At 41.0% G+C, this 20,456-nt stretch overlaps 1 protein-coding gene across 2 annotated transcripts in view; it reads right to left on the minus strand.

Annotated features, from left to right (window-relative positions):
• Nucleotides 1-239: 239 nt before the first annotated feature.
• The window catches only part of LOC142398041 (complexin-1-like), a 70,907-nt gene continuing 50,690 nt past the window's right edge, over nt 240-20,456 (minus strand). For both annotated transcript variants that reach the window (XM_075481998.1, XM_075481999.1), the window contains exons 3-4: nt 10,939-11,120; nt 240-3,835 (exon numbers count right to left, since the gene is read on the minus strand). In XM_075481998.1, coding sequence (XP_075338113.1) covers nt 3,641-3,835; nt 10,939-11,120 — 377 coding nt within the window. In that variant the 3' untranslated portion in view covers nt 240-3,640. The remainder of the gene's footprint in view (nt 3,836-10,938; nt 11,121-20,456) is intronic.

Genomic DNA, 20,456 nt, shown 5'->3' on the forward strand with positions numbered 1-20,456 from the left:
TCATTCATATGGCAGCACATTTAAAATAAAACTAAATGCTAAAAGCTATACACTACTTTTGAATTCATTTTTGGATTTTGCGTACAAATGCGATTAATCACGATTAATCAGGGAAATCATGCGATTAATTAGATTAAAACATTTTTAATCGTTGCCCAGCCCTAGTATGAATTACACTGAGGTAGCAGAAGCCAAAGGACTGTTACAGAACTGTTTGAATGTAGAAACACAAGACGATGAAAAATTATATGAAATCACTTTATTCTCAGTGTGCGGTGATTCCATTTTTGCAGGAAAGTTACAGACTGAATTGTTTGTCTAAAATGGCATGCAGTGAGGCTTACAGGTGGAACTCTGAAACACGGGAAGGACACGAAACAATTATATCAACGACCTTGCCTACGTCGCACACCATAAGCATGCATACATTTTTTTTGTCAACAAATAGGGGAGATTGAGAGGGAAAGAAGGAGAAGGGTGAGATTTGGCAGTACAAAATAATGCACCAAATTAACATGTTTCTATTATTTCTCAAAAATAAAAAACAACCACCAGAGGACAGAAACAGGACCGACTACGGACGAGAACGAAAAAAATAGTGCAACAATAAGCATCTTCTCAACATGTACAGAACAGAGAAAGACAGATGCAAGAGGAGAGAAACATCAGACATTTACATTCAAGTCACATCAAAGGATTACTCTGCTAAAAGCCAGGTTTTTCAGGCAGTTTTTTAAACTTTTTAATGGCTGTAGACTATATGTCGCACAAACGAGTGACTTCAAAACTGTAATGAGTTTCTGACACAGCATTTACTGGACTACAAAATATTGATTACGCATGACTTGGGCAGTATATTTGGGCAGTGGTCTTTTAAGCCATTACGAGTGCAATCAATTGACATTTAATTGACGTTGATGGATGAGTTGATCGTTGTATCAGTTGGTGGTTGTGATGCAAAAGGTGATCTGATTTCAGAGCGCACCAGTTTGAAAAAAAGACTCATTGGCAGCCTGAACACATTTGTGATGTTTGTTAAGGTGTTGTTGCTTGTAATCCTTTACAGGGGCAGTAATTATAGCTTTCTACAATATTCTTGGGCCAAACAAAAAATAATTCATTCATAAATAAAAGTTGCTGTAGGCTAGCTAGGTTGTTAGCGATGAAACGTAACTAGCTAACTCGACACTAGCAAGAAACGTAAAGCTAGAATACCTGAGAATTTAAAATAAACTACAAGAATGGAAACTCTTATCTAAATCTACTACTACCAGTACTATTCTTTGGTTTGATTTAATAACTGCTCTGATAATGGATGTATGATGCATGATACCATAACAATTTGTTGCTAACTATCGGCTAACGCACTGATGAAACATAGGCTGGTAAAGGCAGTTCACAAATACATTAAAGTCACAGGAAGTTCAATAAATTTGATAAGTGGCCTTATCACGTTTTGACTTCTGGTGCTTTTTTAAATATATTCAACATGATTATAGAGCTCACAAAGCACAGAGAAAAAGCTCACTTTTCCATATCGGCACAGGAATACACAGATTTGTTGTTAAGCTAGCTTAATGAAAACAGTGACAAAGTGTCAAAAGAAGTGGTTTTGTAAACATTTACAGCTACAGCTTTTGTGCACAAGTGGATCAGAACAACATTTTCGAACAAATTGTATCACAAGACTGAACTCATCAGTGTTAATATCACAATAACGATCCTTTAAACTTCACGGAGGACTCCTGTAAATAACGGCTAAAATGACTTGCAGCGTTAGCATCGTCACTTTTGCAATGTTACAACAGCTTGAAAATTTTAAGTTTTGCATTGTGATGTACTTGTGAGCAAGACTTGAGTAAGTAAACCTATATGTTACCAGCACAAGTCTGGTGGAATGTCTGAAATATCTGGAATGTTTAACAAGACACTGTGGAATGGAATAGAAAAACAAGGCATATGGGGAATAGTCTGATTTTGTCCTTATCTTTAAATTCGTGCCATTGCGGTAAATTACCTGCACGCCAGACCAGACTCTGCAGAGGCGGTGAATGGTCTTTTCTTTTCTTTTTTTGTGATGGTCATGGAGCTCTAAAAAACTTGTTCACACTTATTTTTTTACCTTTGCATGAGTTGTTAATGTCAGTCTGTAAAAACCCACAGTTTAATCAAGCCTTTTGATTTGCGATTTCAACCACAAAACACGGTTTGTGCTCATCATTCTGTCATTTAACCGAACATTTTTCACAACATGAAACAAACTTTCCCAACTTTCCCTCTTTTCTCTGTTTTAATTAAATATGTTTGACCTACAGAGGTCTCACGTTACTACAGTAGGTTATGCTGACACGTTTTTTGTGCCCTTTAACGTCGACTAACACATTTAGGAGTAGCTTTAAACACACAATGATGAAGATTGTCTGTTATTGCTGATTCGGGACTTCACTCCCATCAGTTCAACCAACGGACACAGCACAACTTCATTTTAAACAATATATTGCACTATTGTCACTGTCTGTTCACATATAGTGTCTACACAACATAGTTGTGTATGTGAAATTATTTTTTTTTTTCACATGAAAGTAAAAATGATGAAAAATGTTAGCACAATTTCAGTATTTACTGGCCCAGGTCAAACTTACCAGGCCCTATTACAAAAGCAGACACCTGCCACATGACGCATAACTGAATCTGTAAACCACGAACATGTATAGCCAGTGAATTTATAGGATTTAAAGAATGCCATCTTACTGCTTTAGGACAAGCCTTACAAATGGAGAAAATGTACAGGTTTCCCCATGGAAGAACATTTTAGACACAAAGTCAATTATCACGTACTGTACATGATGGATGAAACTTCAGTTAAGTAAAATGGAGAACCAGTTATTGCCTCAAATATCAACGTATTCCAAATAAATGTTAATCCTTATACACACGTCACTTCACAACCATTAAACTGCATGCTAAACAGAAAGGACACAAAGCAAAAAAAAATGTCTTATTTCAAATTAATTCCTTCACTTTCCGGTTTGTAGATGTCGTTTTGAATGCAGTGCTCATATTACTCATTCACTGCGAATCAATGAGAACATGATGGGCAGTTTTACAGGGTGAATGTTCATAATGGAGAGCCAATAAAAATGCAAGTGTTTATATACACTGTATGTATCAAACATGAGCATAAACGTAAAAGGTAATCAAATTTTGATATGGTTTGGATAATTTCTTAACAGTTAAAAATATGGCTTATACTCTTCGTCTTGTTATGTCATATTTCACTTATATATATTACTCTTTTTTTTCAGGCTATTTACAAACAAAAGGTTGAATGATGGGTGATATCTGGTCTTATTTTGAAAACGTGGCATAAGGTCGTCTTAAAGACATTAGATCTCTGTAGCATACTTTTTAAGATAGGATTGCAGATTATCAAGGCAGATACTCTGCTCAATAAATTAAAAAGTACGAGCCACTGCTTAAAAGACGAAACCATGGCACGCTGCGCGATTCCAGGGCGTTGGAAATTTGTTGGACATGGGGTGAAGAAAGGTATGACTGCAGGTTTGGGTGGGGCAGGCTGGTACAGCGTTAATTAGAAGGACATTGTAAGAAGTTAACCATATTTCATCCAAAGACACTGTTACTTTTTATTGAACATATCCATGAGAGGTGCCGGGAGGAACTTCATGACTGTGTCCACGATGCTCTCCTCCTCCTCCTCATCCCCACAGCCGGTGGGGACGGCCTTTTTGGGGCGGGTAAGACTGCCCTCGGAGGCCTGCTCCATAGCAGCAGCTGCCTCGGCTTCCTTCTCCTCCTTCTTCTTGATGCCATACTGCAAGAAAAGGAGGAAAGAGTCAATAATTTCAGCCGAATACAAACATATTTTCTCTGAAGTTGGTAATGTGTATTTTAAATCTAATGTGGACTAAAACATAAGTTATGTCAGACACTCAAACATTAGCTACTTGTAAGAAAACAGACTTATAGCATTTTTATGAAACTGCCTTAAACAGACGCCACAGCGCAGATGCAGAAGGACATCCCAGTTATTTCCAGCACACTGAAAGCTTTGACATGACTTTGAATGTTTTCTATGTGTAAACATTAGGGCTGGGCAACGATTAAAATGTTTAATCTAATTAATCACATGATTTCCCTGATTAATCACGATTAATCTCATTTGTACGCAGAATCCAAAAATGAATCCAAAAGTAGTGTATAGCTTTTAGCATTTAGCTTTATTTTAAATGTGCTGCCATATGAATGAAAGTGCCATAACATTTGTTGTGCAAACACACTTTTAACATCAGCATCTTTCTGTAGTTTTTATGTAGAAGCCTCGCTCCACTGTCTGTTTCCTTGAATGACTTGCTGCTATCAGTTGTGTGTTTTGCCTTTAAGTGATATTTTAGACTGGAACTACTACGCTGAGAAGACAATTCAACTTGGCAGTGTTTACAGATGACTTTGGTTCTGTCGACTCCGCCATCTGGAAGAACTTTAAAATGAAAATGGCCGAGTAAAAGTTCCGTACCCTTCTCCATGTTTGGTGGATCCGCCGATTACTTTCTTTTCCTGTTCCACAGCAGACAGCAGCAGACTTTTACAAAATAAAAGCCTGTGAGCAAGAGACTTTTACAAAATAAAATAAATAATAAAACCTGCGCTAATGTGCGATAAAATATTTATCGGCGTTAAATAATTTGCGAGTTAACGCGATAATAACGAGTTAACTCGCCCAGCCCTAGTAAACATAGAAAGCCCAACAAGATACAATACCTCAACATACCCAGTTTAGGACCATTAACATGTTAACGGAGTGTTTTTCATTGTAATCATGGTAATAAAGGACCTCTAATGTTTTTATGTGCCTTAATCTAACCAAGTATTTTCGTTATTTACTGTAAATAAACTGTGTTCAGTAAAAAAGTTTTTGCAAAGCAATACAGATTTCTTCATTAGTATGGATACAGCTTCCGGCTGCATCCACCTGTAGAGTTAAGCACAGTGCATAATATATCCTTTGGACATCTGTATGAACAGCAGTTTCTGCAACTAGAACCAAACCTCAAATCAAAATGTGAGTTATTGATCGTTATTGTGTGGTAGTGAGTGCACGTGGAGGCTTTAACTGCTGTGTCTCCCAAATTGACCAGACTGGATATTTTTTGTTCCAATTATAGTCAGCTGAAGTAAACAAGTGTTCGTCAGCCAAACTGGTCAATCTTCCATTGCATGTTAAAGGGATAGTTCGCCTCTTTTGACATGAAGCTGTATGACATCCCATACTAGCAATATCATTTATGAACATTTTCTTACCCCCTGGCTTGGCTATTGCAGGAACAGTACTGTTGCAATCCTGCCTAAACATGTATATTGTGTGGTGTATATGTGTTTCATGATCCACTAAACTCTTCATTGTTCTTGCTTTTATTTTTTATTTTCAGTCCTATTGTGTTTTCTCTCTCTGTAATTATTCCCTCTTTTCACACTGGCCAGGCTAACTATTCTAATTGTTGTCACTGTTGTTTTATTGATTTTACTATCCTATGTTGTTGACATCATTCTGCCCAAGGGACTAAAGATGGAAATTAGCCATTGGCTATAATCTTTCATATTTATATGTATATGTTCATTCATTAATATGTATTGTCCCTGCTTTAAATAAATAAACTCAAAAGTCAAACTCAAACCCTGCTGCTTCCTGTGAGCAGAGTTCCAGCCTCGTTTTGGTGTTGATGAAGGTAGTCCGGCTAGTTGGCTGGGGTTTAAAAAATAAAGCGTTTTGCTTCTCAAAACAATATGCGTTCAACAGAGTAATACATTTGCATCACAAAATCGTTCTCCAGGAAAAAGTCAGACCTCACAATGGCTTGGCCCTATTTTCTCTCCCTTCGTATTATTATTTTTGCGGAACTCTGCTCACAGGACGCAGCAGGGGGTAAGAAAATGTTCATAAATGATGTTGCTGATATGGGATGTCATACAGCTTCATGTCAAAAGAGGCGAACTGTCCCTTTAAAGTTTGCACGGAAGGACAACAACGTGAAGCAGTTTGTCTCTAATGCAGAATAAAGTAACATGCATTAGCTCATACGTTAAATATTTAATTCGTTAAACTAAACTGATACGGGGGGATTGTGTTAGTTTTTAATTAATTGTAAATTTGGTAATAATTCTGCAGATTTATTTTCAGTGCTATGAAAAGGGGATTTTGTTCATTTGAGCTTCTGGTTTAAAAATCAATGCAGCTGAACTGCAGAGAAGAGGCAGGCCGGCAGGCTGAATGATGGCTAATCTTGAGGCACAAGAGTGGAAAATCATCCAGACTCCTCCATGACCTCTTTGCTGCTTTGCCAGGCGCGCTTTAATAGGATTCTGGTGCAATAAATATTTTAAATGAGGGCTATTTCTGCTACATGAGGGCTGTGGGAGGATCCGCATGTCTCCAAGTGAAGCAGTCTGGCTGTGCAGTGAGACAGCTTAAAGGTAAATCTGCCTTTCACTGAAGTCAGCTCACAATTAAGTTGCTGCCATTGTGAAACCTGAGAAGGGAAGCCTTCACAGTGGTGGTGTGTATTGTATATTGCACAGTAGTAGTGTATAGTATACATTTTTAAATCCAGGTTAAAAACATTTCTTTTCTCATGTGTCTATTTCTGAAATCGGCACAATATCTTTGAACTTATCTTGACTGTTGCTTGTTTTTAAATTCATTTAAATGATTTTATCTGTTTCTCTTTATATTCTTTTATGTATTTCTAATGCTTCTTCCACTCCCTGCTGCAACGCTTTTATTTTATGTGATGCTCTTTGAATTGTTTGTACATGAAATGTGCTATATAAATAAATTTGATTTGATTTGATTGTATAGTGCAAGATAATTCATAATGTGGGGGTCTGTGGGTTATGGTGTTTTCTGGGGGTTATTCTTGTGCATTCTTTACCTTTTAGTCTCTTGGTTTCACATGTTATGCTAACTTTGTTTATCTGATTGGCATCATTTCCCTGTTTTTTGTTCTACGCTCTGGTTTAGTTTGGTGTAATCTGTGTTTTGGGATTTAATTGGCTGCTGTTGGAGTTCTGGTCCACTTTATCAGATTCTGTTGTCAGAGCTTGGATTCTGTTTATTTTCTAGGTTTACTCACTCTGTGTGTATTCCATATATGTTCTGTTTCAGTCCTTAGTTTAGTTTAAGTTGCTCTTTTCTTGTTTTCATTCCTGGATGTCCAACGTTGTCTTGGTCTTGTCCCTTCGTGTCTGTCTCTCGGTAATTACTCACTCTACTTATTGAGGAAACCAAAAAAAGCTTAAAAACAGTGAGTCTCCTCAATCATTTACCAGTCATTTCTTTCCTCTGCTGTGCTTTTCCTGCCCAGCTGCTTGTTTTTGCTTGCTTTTGTTCTTTTTTGAGTTCACAGAGCTCCTGCTTGGTTTGTTGAATAAATCCATCTTTGGTTCATCGATACTTTTGCCTCCAGCCTGTCTGCGTTTGAGTCCACTATAATCTCCTTTAACAGGCATCACAACACAAATATAAACGTTTAAAGATTAAACTTCACTTCTTGTTGACTTTTAATATGTTGCTTGATGCCCAGTTCCCAGAAACCATGGGTCTGAATCAGTCATCGATGTCCATAAAAACTGCTATAACAGTAGATAACCCTTCAATTTAACTTAGTAAAACACAGAGGTGGGTAGTAACGAGTTACATTTACTTGAGTATGTTTTTGAAATAATTATAATTCTAGGAGTAGTTTTAAATCTCTATACTTTTTACTTTTACTTGAGTAGATGTGTGCAGCAGAAACTGTCCTCTTACTCCGCTACATTAGGCTACAATGAGCTGGTTACTTTTCTTCTTACCTCTTTGGTATTCTACGCCTCATTATTTTTATCCCCCCGCGTACGCCTCATTTTAATGTTTTATTCTGACAGAGAGAGAGACTTCCGCCAAAGGCTCTACCACCTGACTGTGTTCCACCAATCAGACGCAGCCGTGCAGTCTGGTCACGTGACCATACTCAGTCTCAGCGGTGGGACGGGTTAGCTTTAGCATTAGCAGTCGTAGCAAACAAAGAAAGAAACAGATGAAAAATGTCAGAACCAACGGTGGGAAATGAAGACGCAGACGAGGCCTCATACTGAAAGCATGTTTACCTTACAAAGAGTGAGAAACAGCAGCTACATTATGTGTCTTCTGTGTCAACCAAAACAAACGCACATTTCAGCAGAAACTCAACATCTAACTTGAGGAAACATGTAGCGCTAAGTTTCCTAAACTCGTTTTTCCCCCATGGATAGGTGAATGTTTGTTTTTTAGGTTACATATGGGTTACATGTGTTTTAAACATTTCCTAAGTCTCTTTTATTTCTTATTGAAGTTCTTGAATTTACCTGGATTATTTTCATTTAAGCTATTTTGTCACTAATTAATTCATTTTAATTTATTTTATCAATTGGATGAACTCTAATTTGCCTAAAGATGATTATTTAGTATGTTTGTCTGTCTGATTGAATGCTTGTGTTAACAAATAAATCAGACGTTACTCAACAGTTACTCAGTACTTGAGTAGTTTTTTCACCAAGCACTTTTTTACTCTTACTCAAGTAATTATTTGGATGACTACTTTTTACTTTTACTTGAGTCATATTATTCTGAAGTAACAGTACTTTTACTTGGGTACAATTTTTGGTTACTCTACCCACCTCAGCTACTTTATTTAGAATATAAGTTTTGCAGCTTTATTAATGGAGTTGGATGTGCAGACACATCAGCATGGATATTTTATCACTAACCTTTGAGGGCAAAATAAGAAATATTATTAATCTGGGACACTGATCACAACCCAGCGAGTGAAAAAACAAGATAAACGAAACGAAGCATCTTTATTGGCACTAAAGTTGGAAGAAAAGCTTTGAGAGGTGAAATCAGCAGTCTAACTTAGAAGCTTGAGAAAAGTTTTTGTTGGTAAAAACCACTGAATATCTCCCTCTAACTCCCTTTGTTCTCATTGTTTGCTCTGGGGTTTCCCTTCATGCTGCTCCGTCTCAGTCTGTCTCACAGAGTTGTTCCACAGCAACACAAACTTACATCAGTTCAAGTGAGACCGCCACGCTTAGCCAGGCCCTCTCTGCTCGCTATAATCAAACGCTTTCCAAAGACATGCTGCCATACTGCACTTTCTCGCTCCTTATTCCTCCTTTTTTTTCTTCCAGCGTTGCTCAGACTTTGCAGAGTTCAGAGCTGATCCCCAAACTTCAAACACAGTTTTACAAGGAATACACGCGGAAAAGTTTTCAACTTGAAGCTCGAAAGCCAAGAGAAATATTTCACTGCCAGCTGGGGACACTTTAATCATCCAATATTTCATAATCAATTAAATATTCAGAACTTTATCAAAGAAAAGATGGCGCTGTCTATGTGAAAAAGGGTCAGTAAGACAGAAAAAGCCTTTGAAGCTTTCACATCGGCCTCCAGTAGAGAGCATGTTTTATTCATTTATGCCATTAATCCTGTGTTATGAACCTGATCTGCGTGGGTTAAATTAACCTGAGGAGAGGAGAAAGAACCAAAGTAAACCTCTCTTAGGCTACTGTGTCCTTCCACTGGCTAATTAGTTCTGAACGGAATATAATGCAGCTTATTTTTCAGTATTTCAAGAGACTTTCATTAGGTTTAGAAAACAAACCTTCACCACATGTTCCAAGGGTCTGATTCAAACTGACCGTGGCTGTCAGGGTGAAAAACGTGTATTTTATAATATTTAAATCGTTATTATCGCGTTAACTTGTTAATTATTTAATGCGATTAATATTTTATCGCGCATTAACGCAGGTTTTATTATTGTAAAAGTCTGCTGCTGTCTGCTGTGGATCCCCCAAACATGGAAAAGGGTACGGAACTTTTACTCAGCCATTTTTATTTTAAAGTTGGACATCACCGCTACAGGTGCTCCTCGGTCTCTGTGTGAAGCTAACGGAGCTAACCGGCGCTACTTCCTGTTTTACTTGTTTCAACATAAAAGCACGTATTTCAAAATAAAATTTTTAAAAAATCCTGCATTTACAGCCAAGTTGAATTGTCTTCTCAGCGTAGTAGTTCCAGTCTAAAATATCACTTAAAGGCAAAACACACAACTGATAGCAGCAAGTCATTCAAGGAAACAGACAGTGGAGCGAGGCTTCTACATAAAAACTACAGAAAGATGCTGATGTTAAAAGTGTGTTTGCACAACAAATGTTATGGCACTTTCATTCATATGGCAGCACATTTAATCAATCAATCAATCAATCAATCAATCAATCAATCAAACTTTATTTATATAGCCCTTTACAATAGCCAACTGGTACTTAAAGTGCTTAACAACAGGATAAAAACAACAATCCATAAAACAAAAACATAAAACACGATTCAGAAATGGTAAAATTGTAAAATAAAACTAAAATTTAAAATCAAACTAAATGCTAAAAGCTATACACTACTTTTGAATTAATTTTTGGATTTTGCGTACACATGCGATTAATCGCGATTAATCAGAGAAATCGTGCGATTAATTAGATTAAAAATTTTAATCGTTGCCCAGCCCTAATTTATTATAAAACTAAACTTTGTGATGTGAGTCGGCATAGTTGAACCAGCTGAATGCTCTAATATCCAACACCATGTGGAGCATTTACAGTCTAATTATTCGAGGAGGGACATCAACTGACCGATTCATCATCAGGATGGTAAAGTATGTAAGCTAGACAATAAAACATGAATATGTATATATGTATAAGACCATTTTTAGAGGACAAAACCTACTGAGTGGGTCACATCTCGAATAGGTTTGAAATGTAGCCAAAACTTTTAGGTAAGAAGCAAAAAAAAAGAAAAGAAAAACACAATTTCACTAAACTCTGTGTACACACACACACATTTCATATTTTTACCTTATCCCTGATGCCCTGTCGGACGTTTTCTCTCTCCGCCTCCATTTTTGAGTACTTGGCCTTCCTCTCCTCCTCCTGTTGCCTCAGTGCTTCTTGCCTCTCCTCCTCCTTTTTACTGGCATCAGGATCCTTCTCCTCCGATCCTTCTCCACCGAGCATCTTGCCCATGTCTTTGGTGGCTCCTGTTGATGATTGAAACAGAAAGCGTTCAGTGGAGTAAAAATAAAAGTCAACACTCTTCAACACATTGGCAGCTCACACATTAATGGCTCATTATGGCTCTCAGTCCATCCCGTCGCTCGGCATTCGATGCGCACAGCGGCACATCTCAGATCTGGATAATTCAATAGATATCGCTTTGTGTTCCAGTCTGTCTTTAAGCCGGTGAAGGAGCAGCACAATCTGCCCTCGACTGCATCAAAGACAAAAGTCTGCGACAATGGAGTGAACAAGAGGTGAGCGCCACGTACAAGAGCCTGAGATAAAAGAAACTGATTAATTATCAGCCATTCTCTTGATTGCCTTTGCGCTGCCCTCTTTAGCCTTTTTTTCTCCAGCAGGAATTTACATCCTCGTGCAAAGTGTCCATTTGGACCCATGGGTCAAGACCTGAGAACAAAAGGCTCGGGAGTGCTGTGAGTAATGGAGACTGGAGCTCATTTAGCTACCGATCTCATCTCTCGGCTGTACTTGTTAGATATGCTAAACCCGAGATCAGAAGAAGAAAGCAAAGACATGTGTTTAGTTTCTTATCTGTTCGCATGTAATTCTAATGACTTCATTGCATTCTATTCATAACTTAAAAAATCATTTTAAGCTTTTTGTCCATGAAGCAAAATCTTGGAGATTTTAATCATAATTAGGGCTGGGCGATTTAACTCGTTATTATCGCGTTAACTCGTTAATTATTTAACGCGATTAATATTTTATCGCGCATTAATGCAGGTTTTATTTATTTATTTAAAAAATTAAATTAAATTGGGGGGGCTTTTGTGCCTTTAATAGATAGGAGAGTTCAGAGAGACAGGAAGCAGGGGGCAGAGAGAGGGGGAACGACACGCAGCACAGGGTCGTCCGATGCGGGACTCAAACCGGGGCCAGCTGCAGCGAGGACTATAGCCTCTGTACATGGGGCGCCTGCTCAACCCACTACGCCACGGACCACCCCTGTTTTATTATTTATTTTATTTTGTTAAAGTCTGTTGCTCACAGGCTTTTATTTTGTAAAAGTCTGTTGCTGTCTGCTGTGGAACAGGAAAAGAAAGTAATCGGCGGATCCACAAAACATGGAGAAGGGTACGGAACTTTTACTCGGCCATTTTCATTTTAAAGTTCTTCCAGACGGCGGAGTCGACAGAACCAAAGTCATCTGTAAACTCTGCCAAGTTGAATTGTCTTCTCAGCGTAGTAGTTCCAGTCTAAAATATCACTTAAAGGCAAAACACACAACTGATAGCAGCAAGTCATTCAAGGAAACAGACAGTGGAGCGAGGCTTCTACATAAAAACTACAGAAAGATGCTGATGTTAAAAGTGTGTTTGCACAACAAATGTTATGGCACTTTCATTCATATGGCAGCACATTTAAAATAAAGCTAAATGCTAAAAGCTATACGCTACTTTTGGATTCATTTTTGGATTCTGCGTACAAATGCGATTAATCGTGATTAATCAGGGAAATCATGTGATTAATTAGATTAAACATTTTAATCGTTACCCAGCCCTAATTAAAATGAAGTTGAACTCATTTAAAGGTCTGCTGCCACATCCTACCCTCACCTTAGCACCACTTGTGTTTCTGTGCAGAGCATCTGCCCCAGGAGTTCTATTCACGTTTGATGACAGCAGTTTGTACCCAGTTGCATTAGCTTTGTGTGAGGAACAGGCCTGACTTTAACCTTTAAATGCTAAAGAATGTGTGTGCACAATCCAAACAGACAGAGCAGTCGAAGCTCAGATGAAGCCACATGCTGCATTTTAACATTCACTGTTGGGATGCATTCATCGAGGAAAACATCATTTCAAACCGGAGACTCGCTGACTGCCTCTATTCAGGCTCCATTTTAAAAAGGACTTGGCACAAACAGCTCAAACTGCACCGGCTGATCCTGAGTGCGACCCTGCCTGTTGAGCTTTGGCACACTGCCTCTACACGAGGCTCTGCCTGTGTGTTCTCACTCCCGAGGCATCGAATCTTCTCACCAGCTCAATGGCTGGGAACGAGCCGGTGCTCCATCAGTGGTCCAATGAGTCCTGGACCCTTGACCCTTTGCTCACTTCCAACGAGCAGCAGAGAAATTGATTTTGAGCAGACCGCACTGGGCACATTAGAAATGCTTTTTGCCGTGGCCGTGCCCTCAGTTCAGCGCACTTCCTGTCTTCATTAGGACCTCTGTCTCCGTCCTGCTCTGCTCGGCTGAGGAGCTGAGCCTCGCCGACTCTCTGGAGGCAAAGCTCAAAGACGGATCCATCTGAGACAGTTGTGATCCGAGCTGCAGCCTAAGCTTTCTGTGTGGAAGCCCCAGTCCGGAGCTGTGTGACTGCTAAATATTGAGTTCACTTTACCATTTTTAAGTGCGTCTGACAGAGGACACGTTGGCCCAGGGTCCAACTATGTTTTGAATTCATAACATGAATAAGAAGGTCGGTGAAAACTGCACATTAAAGGAAAGATGCTCCTAAACTGAGCAAAACTAAGCAGGTAAAGATGACTCGAGTTCACGAACACAGGATGAATCATGCAGTTATTAACATAATTCTACACAGATAATATCATTTTACTTTAATTTTGTCTGATAAAACATGCTGCAGGAGACCTCGAGAGTTATTTTTGTAGAGTTATCTCATTCATGTCTCTTTTTCTCCTCTTAGATGTTACTGGATAGGCAGCACGGTGGTGTGGTGGTTAGCACCGTCGCCTTCCGGCTTCATCCCACCGTCCAAAAGCATGCATGTTAGGTTAATTGGTGTCTCTAAATTGTCCCTAGGAATGAGTGTGTGGTTGTTTGTCGGATTGGATGTTGGATGAAGCAGGTATAGAAAATGGATGGAAGGATATTACTGGATGTGTTAGATACATATTTGGGCTCTGCTTGTTTGATTCCAGTATGAAGTAACACCAGCACTTGATATATGTTTAACCCATCCTAGACATGGAGGAGCTGCATTCAGCTTCTATGCTCCACATGTCTGGAATAAATACTATATATTAAGTCCATTTAAGTCCAGGCTGAAGACACACCTATTTTCAGCTGCATTTGGATAAAGCTCCAAATCTGAAACTTGAGTTTCAAAACTTAATCACATTTTAACTCCTGATTTTATCTGTTGTTCTTATTTCTTTCTTTTTTGTCTAAAATGTAAATCGTGCTTTTTATTTCTACTGTTTTAATGTCTCTGTAAAGCACTTTGAATCACCTTGTTATTGAATTGTGCTGCACAGATAAACCTGCCTTACCTTGCCTTTGATCTTGCTGGGTTTTTTCATCCAATTGCAGGAACATATTTTACTTTCAGTCCTTAATGAATCCTTTTAATGCTAATATTACTGATTTAAACCAAATGTTGCAATAGTTCCTCCCACCATCCCAAAACATGCCTGTTAGGTTAATTGGGGTCTCTAAATTGTCCTTAGGAGCGTGTGTGGTTGTTTGTCTGGTTTGTCTCTGTGTGGCCCTGTGATTCAGGCTATGTACACACGTAGCCGGGTATTTTTAAAACCGAATGTTTGCCCCCCTCCGTTTATAAAATAATCTGTATCCACATTACCTCGTTTTCGAAAAAACACCTTCCACACATAACCGAACATCTGCGTTTTCACCTGTCTTGACAACCCAAATGCATTTGCTGTTTAGCGCAATCTGCCCTTGTCAGCTAAATAATAGTGTGCACGCAACTTTTTTGAGCACACTGACAGGTGATCGCGTGACAGTGGACTGCCCCTCGATATGAGGACGTAATAATTCCGACAGCGAGAGGACTGAGGACCGGGACATGCGAAATTGTCACGCCATTCCTCTGGGAGTACGACTTGGGCGTGTAAAATCAAGGCTGTAAACAGTGCCTGCACAATAATAACCACCACAGTTCTCAAGACATCCATGCTTCTTCAGTAAACAAAGGTCGCACTTTAGACTTTAAAGCAGATTTGTTGTTGTTTTGGCGCATATTGTGACGTTCGAAAACGTAAAACTCCGGTTATCTCTGTCTACACGCAGCTGCATAAACGGAGTTTTCAAAAATCTTCACTTTGCCCGGAGTTTTTTAAAACATTCGTTTACGATACGTTTTTATGTGTTTTCATGTGGATGACAGGTCCAAACGTAGAAAAATATATTCGTTTTAGCAGATACCCGGCTACGTGTGGATGGGGCCTTAGGGTGAACCCCGCCTCTCGCCCAATGACCTCTAGGATAGGCTCCACCCCCCCCCCCCCGCGGCCCGACCAATGGATTAACTGGAAGTAGAAAATGGATGGATGTTAGTTTAGTTTTTGGTTAAGTCATTTGAGATGAGGAACACTTTAGGCGTAACAAGAGATAACGTTACATCAGAGACAAGAGGAAGACTGTAAATACATGCTTTTATATATATATATATATATATGTGTGTGTGTGTGTGTGTGTGTGTGTGTGTAAATAAATGAGTTATCTACAGTCCTGACACCATGAGCTATTTTCTCCTCTTTTCTGCAGCAACAGATAATAATTTGTAAATATATGCGGGTCTATAAAATTGGATTGAACTGTGATATTAAGGCAATATTTTATACTTTTTAATACCGTTGTGACAGGAAAAGCGTGTATTGAATTAGTTTTACAAAAATATCACCACAGAAACTCTGAGTGTTCAGTATGAATCAGGCATTTAAGCCCGTTTCTGTTCCACTGCTGTTTTATCTCTGTGTTAATGATTCTTTCCGTCTTTTCACCATCCCCTCCATCATTCCCTCTTATGCTGCTGTTTATCGATGTTTGCCTCTCTCAAAACCTCCACACGACTGATCTCGATGCTCAAGGCTAATTAGCTCGTCTGATTGTGACAGAGTTGCTGTGTAGAAGTCTGTGACAGTTGTTGTTCCCAAAAGCCTTGGTGTCATCAAAAGCCGCCTACTGTGGAGCCTCGGAGCTGTGCAGCGAGAACGCTTCAGAGTAAGAAATGACAAGAAAAAGAAAAGGATTTAAAGTACTTAATTACAAGACTCATTCCTTCTCCAAGTGTTAACGTTGTGCAGGAGTTCACTATTTGTTTGCTTTAAATAGTCGGAGACAACTGCAAATATGAGTATTAATGTAAATTTATTACTGTGAGACATGATTAGTTCGAGGCCATTAGGTCCACATGCAGCAGCATCTGCTGTAATCTTTCATGTCGAGGCTCAAAAACAATTCTCCTATACATCTACTCTCCAGCACGAAAACACAACAGAGAGTCTCAGACGAATGTTCGGAGTAAACAAAAAGATGCTCATCAATCCACCAAAGACGGCAGATAGAGAAAACATGAAACAATGAAATAACCTTGAAGTGAGAACAGGTGCACAGTCTGCCTTTGTTGTTCTAGCAGGTCCAGAATACTTTCTTTTTAAAGCTTTTATCTATTTGTCCTTTTCTGTAAAAACAATCGGAGGTTTATGACAAATGGAAGTTGAAGAATATGATCCGATATGAGATTAGAAATAGTTTCAGTTCTGCACCATAACGTTTTACATTCGGTCTAATGAAATGTTTTACGTCTTTGATAAGAAAAAGCAGAACATCATCCTCATAGAGTGATGCAGCGTGTTTTAAAACCTGGATATTTGACTCGATAATCTCACATTTTTCCTCGTTAAAATGTGTCACAATAAAGGCGCAGGGATTGTGAGACTTTTACTTTGGAAACCTGTAACCTTGTCTTTAATATTCAAGCTAAACCATATTTTATTTTTGTATTATTGTGTATTCTTATAAATATTTCTGACTCTTTCAAACTGTGCCTGAGTGCTGAGTCTTTGGAAGATATTTGGTTAGATGGAGGCGAACAGCTCTGGTCTAACATGAACTTCCACATATTCATAACTCAATTTATAATTATAATGTGCAAATAAACTTTCACATAAAGTAAAACATAAGGTTGTAACAATGCGCAAAAGAAAGCACCTGCATGTAATGTTGATTAAACCTTAGAAATATAGTTCCATTCTTTAAACATGCGTGAAAGCTTCATGCAATGCAACGTGTCGGGATGTTATAGTTGACACAGATATTTCCTTAGCCCAGAATGTTGAGTCATGGTAACTAATAACAGCTTTAAAGGGATTTCTTTAGGTTGGCTGAGGCCTGGAGGCTGATTCTGAAGTCAGAAGAGACTCAGTCAGAAGAAGAGTAAAGATTGAAGAAAGATCAGAGAGAAGTTTTGGAGGTTATGGATGATTGGGTCAAAAGGTGGATTAGACTGTGAGCAGTTGCATAAAAGCTCGCATTTAACATGGAAAGCGTGTGAAAAACAAAGAGAGCGTGGATGCATCAGTGGTGCTATGAGTGTTGCATGCAGATGAGGCTCTGCAGAATGGGAACAAAATATCTGTGCACAGATCTGTTGCTGTGCGCTGTTAAAGTTAGAGCAAGTGCATGTCCTCCAGGTGAATTTGGGCTCCAAGAGTGTGTTATAGTCCCATGATTCAGGGTGAAACCACACACAAAGAGCCCTCTGTGGAGCAGCAAAGGATCAGGAGAGGGCTTATATGATAAGAGTTTTGGAACTGATCGAAAACAAGGATACAGAGAGGAGCAAAATGTGGTGCACAAAATTAGAAACAATGAAAAAGAGCACGAAAGAAGATACATGTTTGAGGAAAAAGGGAAAAAGAGAAGCAAAGCACAGAAGCTGAGAGGAGTGACGGCATTTTAAATTGGGGAAACAATGAGGAGGATACAGAAATCATCAGAGAAAGAGAAATGAGAGATGAGCGGAAGGAAAAAATAAATCTTGGATTAAAAGGAACGGCGACTGTTTGACGCCGGAGACGTAACGGGTGCAAAAAAACAAGTGATGGTGTTGGAGAGGAAACAGCGGGACCAGCTCAAGGACTGTGTGTTCCTGCTCTTCCATCTGTCACCAGTCCTCAGCCGTCCCATGGCTGCAGAGCGGCAGCTTCCCGCCTCAAACCCTGTGGCCCACAGCGGCTGTACAGGCCGTCTTCATCAGCCTGCTGCCCTAAGATGGGCCGTACAGACCGTCTTCATCAGCCTGCTGCCCCAAGATGGGCTGTACAGACCGTCTTCATCAGCCTGCTGCCCCAAAATGGGCCGTACAGACCGTCTTCATCAGCCAGCTGCCCCAAGATGGGCCGTGCAGACCGTCTTCATCAGCCTGCTGCCCCAAGACGGGCTGTACTGACCGTCTTCATCAGCCTGCTGCCCCAAAATGGGCCGTACAGACCGTCTTCATCAGCCAGCTGCCCCAAGATGGGCCGTGCAGACCGTCTTCATCAGCCTGCTGCCCCAAAATGGGCCGTACAGACCGTCTTCATCAGCCAGCTGCCCCAAGATGGGCCGTGCAGACCGTCTTCATCAGCCTGCTGCCCCAAGATGGGCCGTGCAGACCGTCTTCATCAGCCTGCTGCCCCAAGATGGGCCGTGCAGACCGTCTTCATCAGCCTGCTGCCCCAAAATGGGCCGTACAGACCGTCTTCATCAGCCTGCTGCCCCAAGACGGGCTGTACTGACCGTCTTCATCAGCCTGCTGCCTCAAGATGGGCCGCGCAGACCGTCTTCATCAACCTGCTGCCCCAAAATGGGCCGTATAGACCGTCTTCATCAGTCTGCTGCCCCAAGATGGGCCGCGCAGACCGTCTCCATCAGCCTGCTGCCCCAAGATGGGCTGTACAAACCGTCTTCATCAGCCTTCTGCCCCAAGATGGGCCGTACAGACCGTCTGCTGCCCCAAGATGGGCCGCGCAGACCGTCTTCATCAACCTGCTGCCCCAAGATGGGCCGTACAGGCCGTCTTCATCTACCTGCTGCCCCAAGACGGGCCGTACAGACCGTCTTCATCAGCCTGCTGCCCCAAAATGGGCCGTATAGACCGTCTCCATCAACCTGCTGCCCCAAGATGGGCCGTACAGACCGTCTTCATCAGCCTTCTGCCCCAAGATGGGCCGTACAGACCGTCTCCATCAGCCTGCTGCCCCAAGATGGGCCGTACAAACCGTCTTCATCAGCCTTCTGCCCCAAGATGGGCCGTACAGACCGTCTGCTGCCCCAAGATGGGCCGCGCAGACCGTCTTCATCAACCTGCTGCCCCAAGATGGGCTGTACAGACAGTCTTCATCAACCTGCTGCCCCAAGATGGGCTGTACAGACAGTCTTCATCAACCTGCTGCCCCAAGATGGGCCGTACAGGCCGTCTTCATCTACCTGCTGCCCCAAGACGGGCCGTACAGACCGTCTTCATCAGCCTGCTGCCCCAAGATGGGGCAGACAGACCGTCTTCATCAGCCTGCTCCCCCAAGACAGGCCGTACAGACCGTCTTCATCAGCCTGCTGCCCCAAGATGGGCCGTACAGACCGTCTGCTGCCCCAAGATGGGCCGCGCAGACCGTCTTCATCAACCTGCTGCCCCAAGATGGGCCGTACAGACCGTCTCCATCAGCCTTCTGCCCCAAGATGGGCCGTACAGACCGTCTTTATCTACCTGCTGCCCAAAGATGGGCCATACAGACAGTCTTCATCTACCTGCTGCCCCAAAATGGGCCGTATAGACCGTCTTCATCAGCCTTCTGCCCCAAGATGGGCCGTACAGACCGTCTTCATCAGCCTTCTGCCCCAAGATGGGCCGTACAGACCGTCTTCATCAGCCTTCTGCCCCAAGATGGGCCGTACAGACCGTCTGCTGCCCCAAGATGGGCCGCGCAGACTGTCTTCATCACCTGCTGCCCCAAGATGGGCTGTACTAGGCGAACGTCAACACTGCACATCACAGCAGAGAAATGTGTGACGTGGCACATAAAAACAGAAAAGTGGAGATGAGGCCATTACATTCAGAGCTAAAGCAACAAGGCAGCTGCTGACCCAACAGATTGATGCAGAATATGCAATGTCTTGCGGTCGTGAAAGCAACTGCACGTCACCTATTAAGGAGACAGTGGCAGAGAAGAAAGAATGCATTTTATCCCTAATTTCAACCAAGTAGTTTTGATTTGTAACCCAAACCAAGTGATGCTATTCCATTAACCCGACCAGGATGTGAGAAAGCATTGCAACGTGTTGGGTACAGTTCAAATTTGTGTGTTTCAGGGTTGAAAGTGCCATGTGTAGCACCCAGCCCCCCCTCCTCCCTCCTTAGGTGTCTCTGTGGCTTGTTAACAGGAAGCACCTGAGGAGGATGTTTGCTTCTATGCTGGTTGGGTTGCTCAGAGGACGACCTGTTTGCTTGTTTTTTATTGGAAGGCTTGTCTTTTTCTCATCCAAATCATCTGAGAGCATCTAAATTGCAAAGCTATGGTAAAATGATCCCATCACATGCATTTTATTGCAT

Source organism: Odontesthes bonariensis, chromosome 13 (assembly GCF_027942865.1).
Source record: "Odontesthes bonariensis isolate fOdoBon6 chromosome 13, fOdoBon6.hap1, whole genome shotgun sequence".
Classification (NCBI taxonomy): domain Eukaryota; kingdom Metazoa; phylum Chordata; class Actinopteri; order Atheriniformes; family Atherinopsidae; genus Odontesthes; species Odontesthes bonariensis.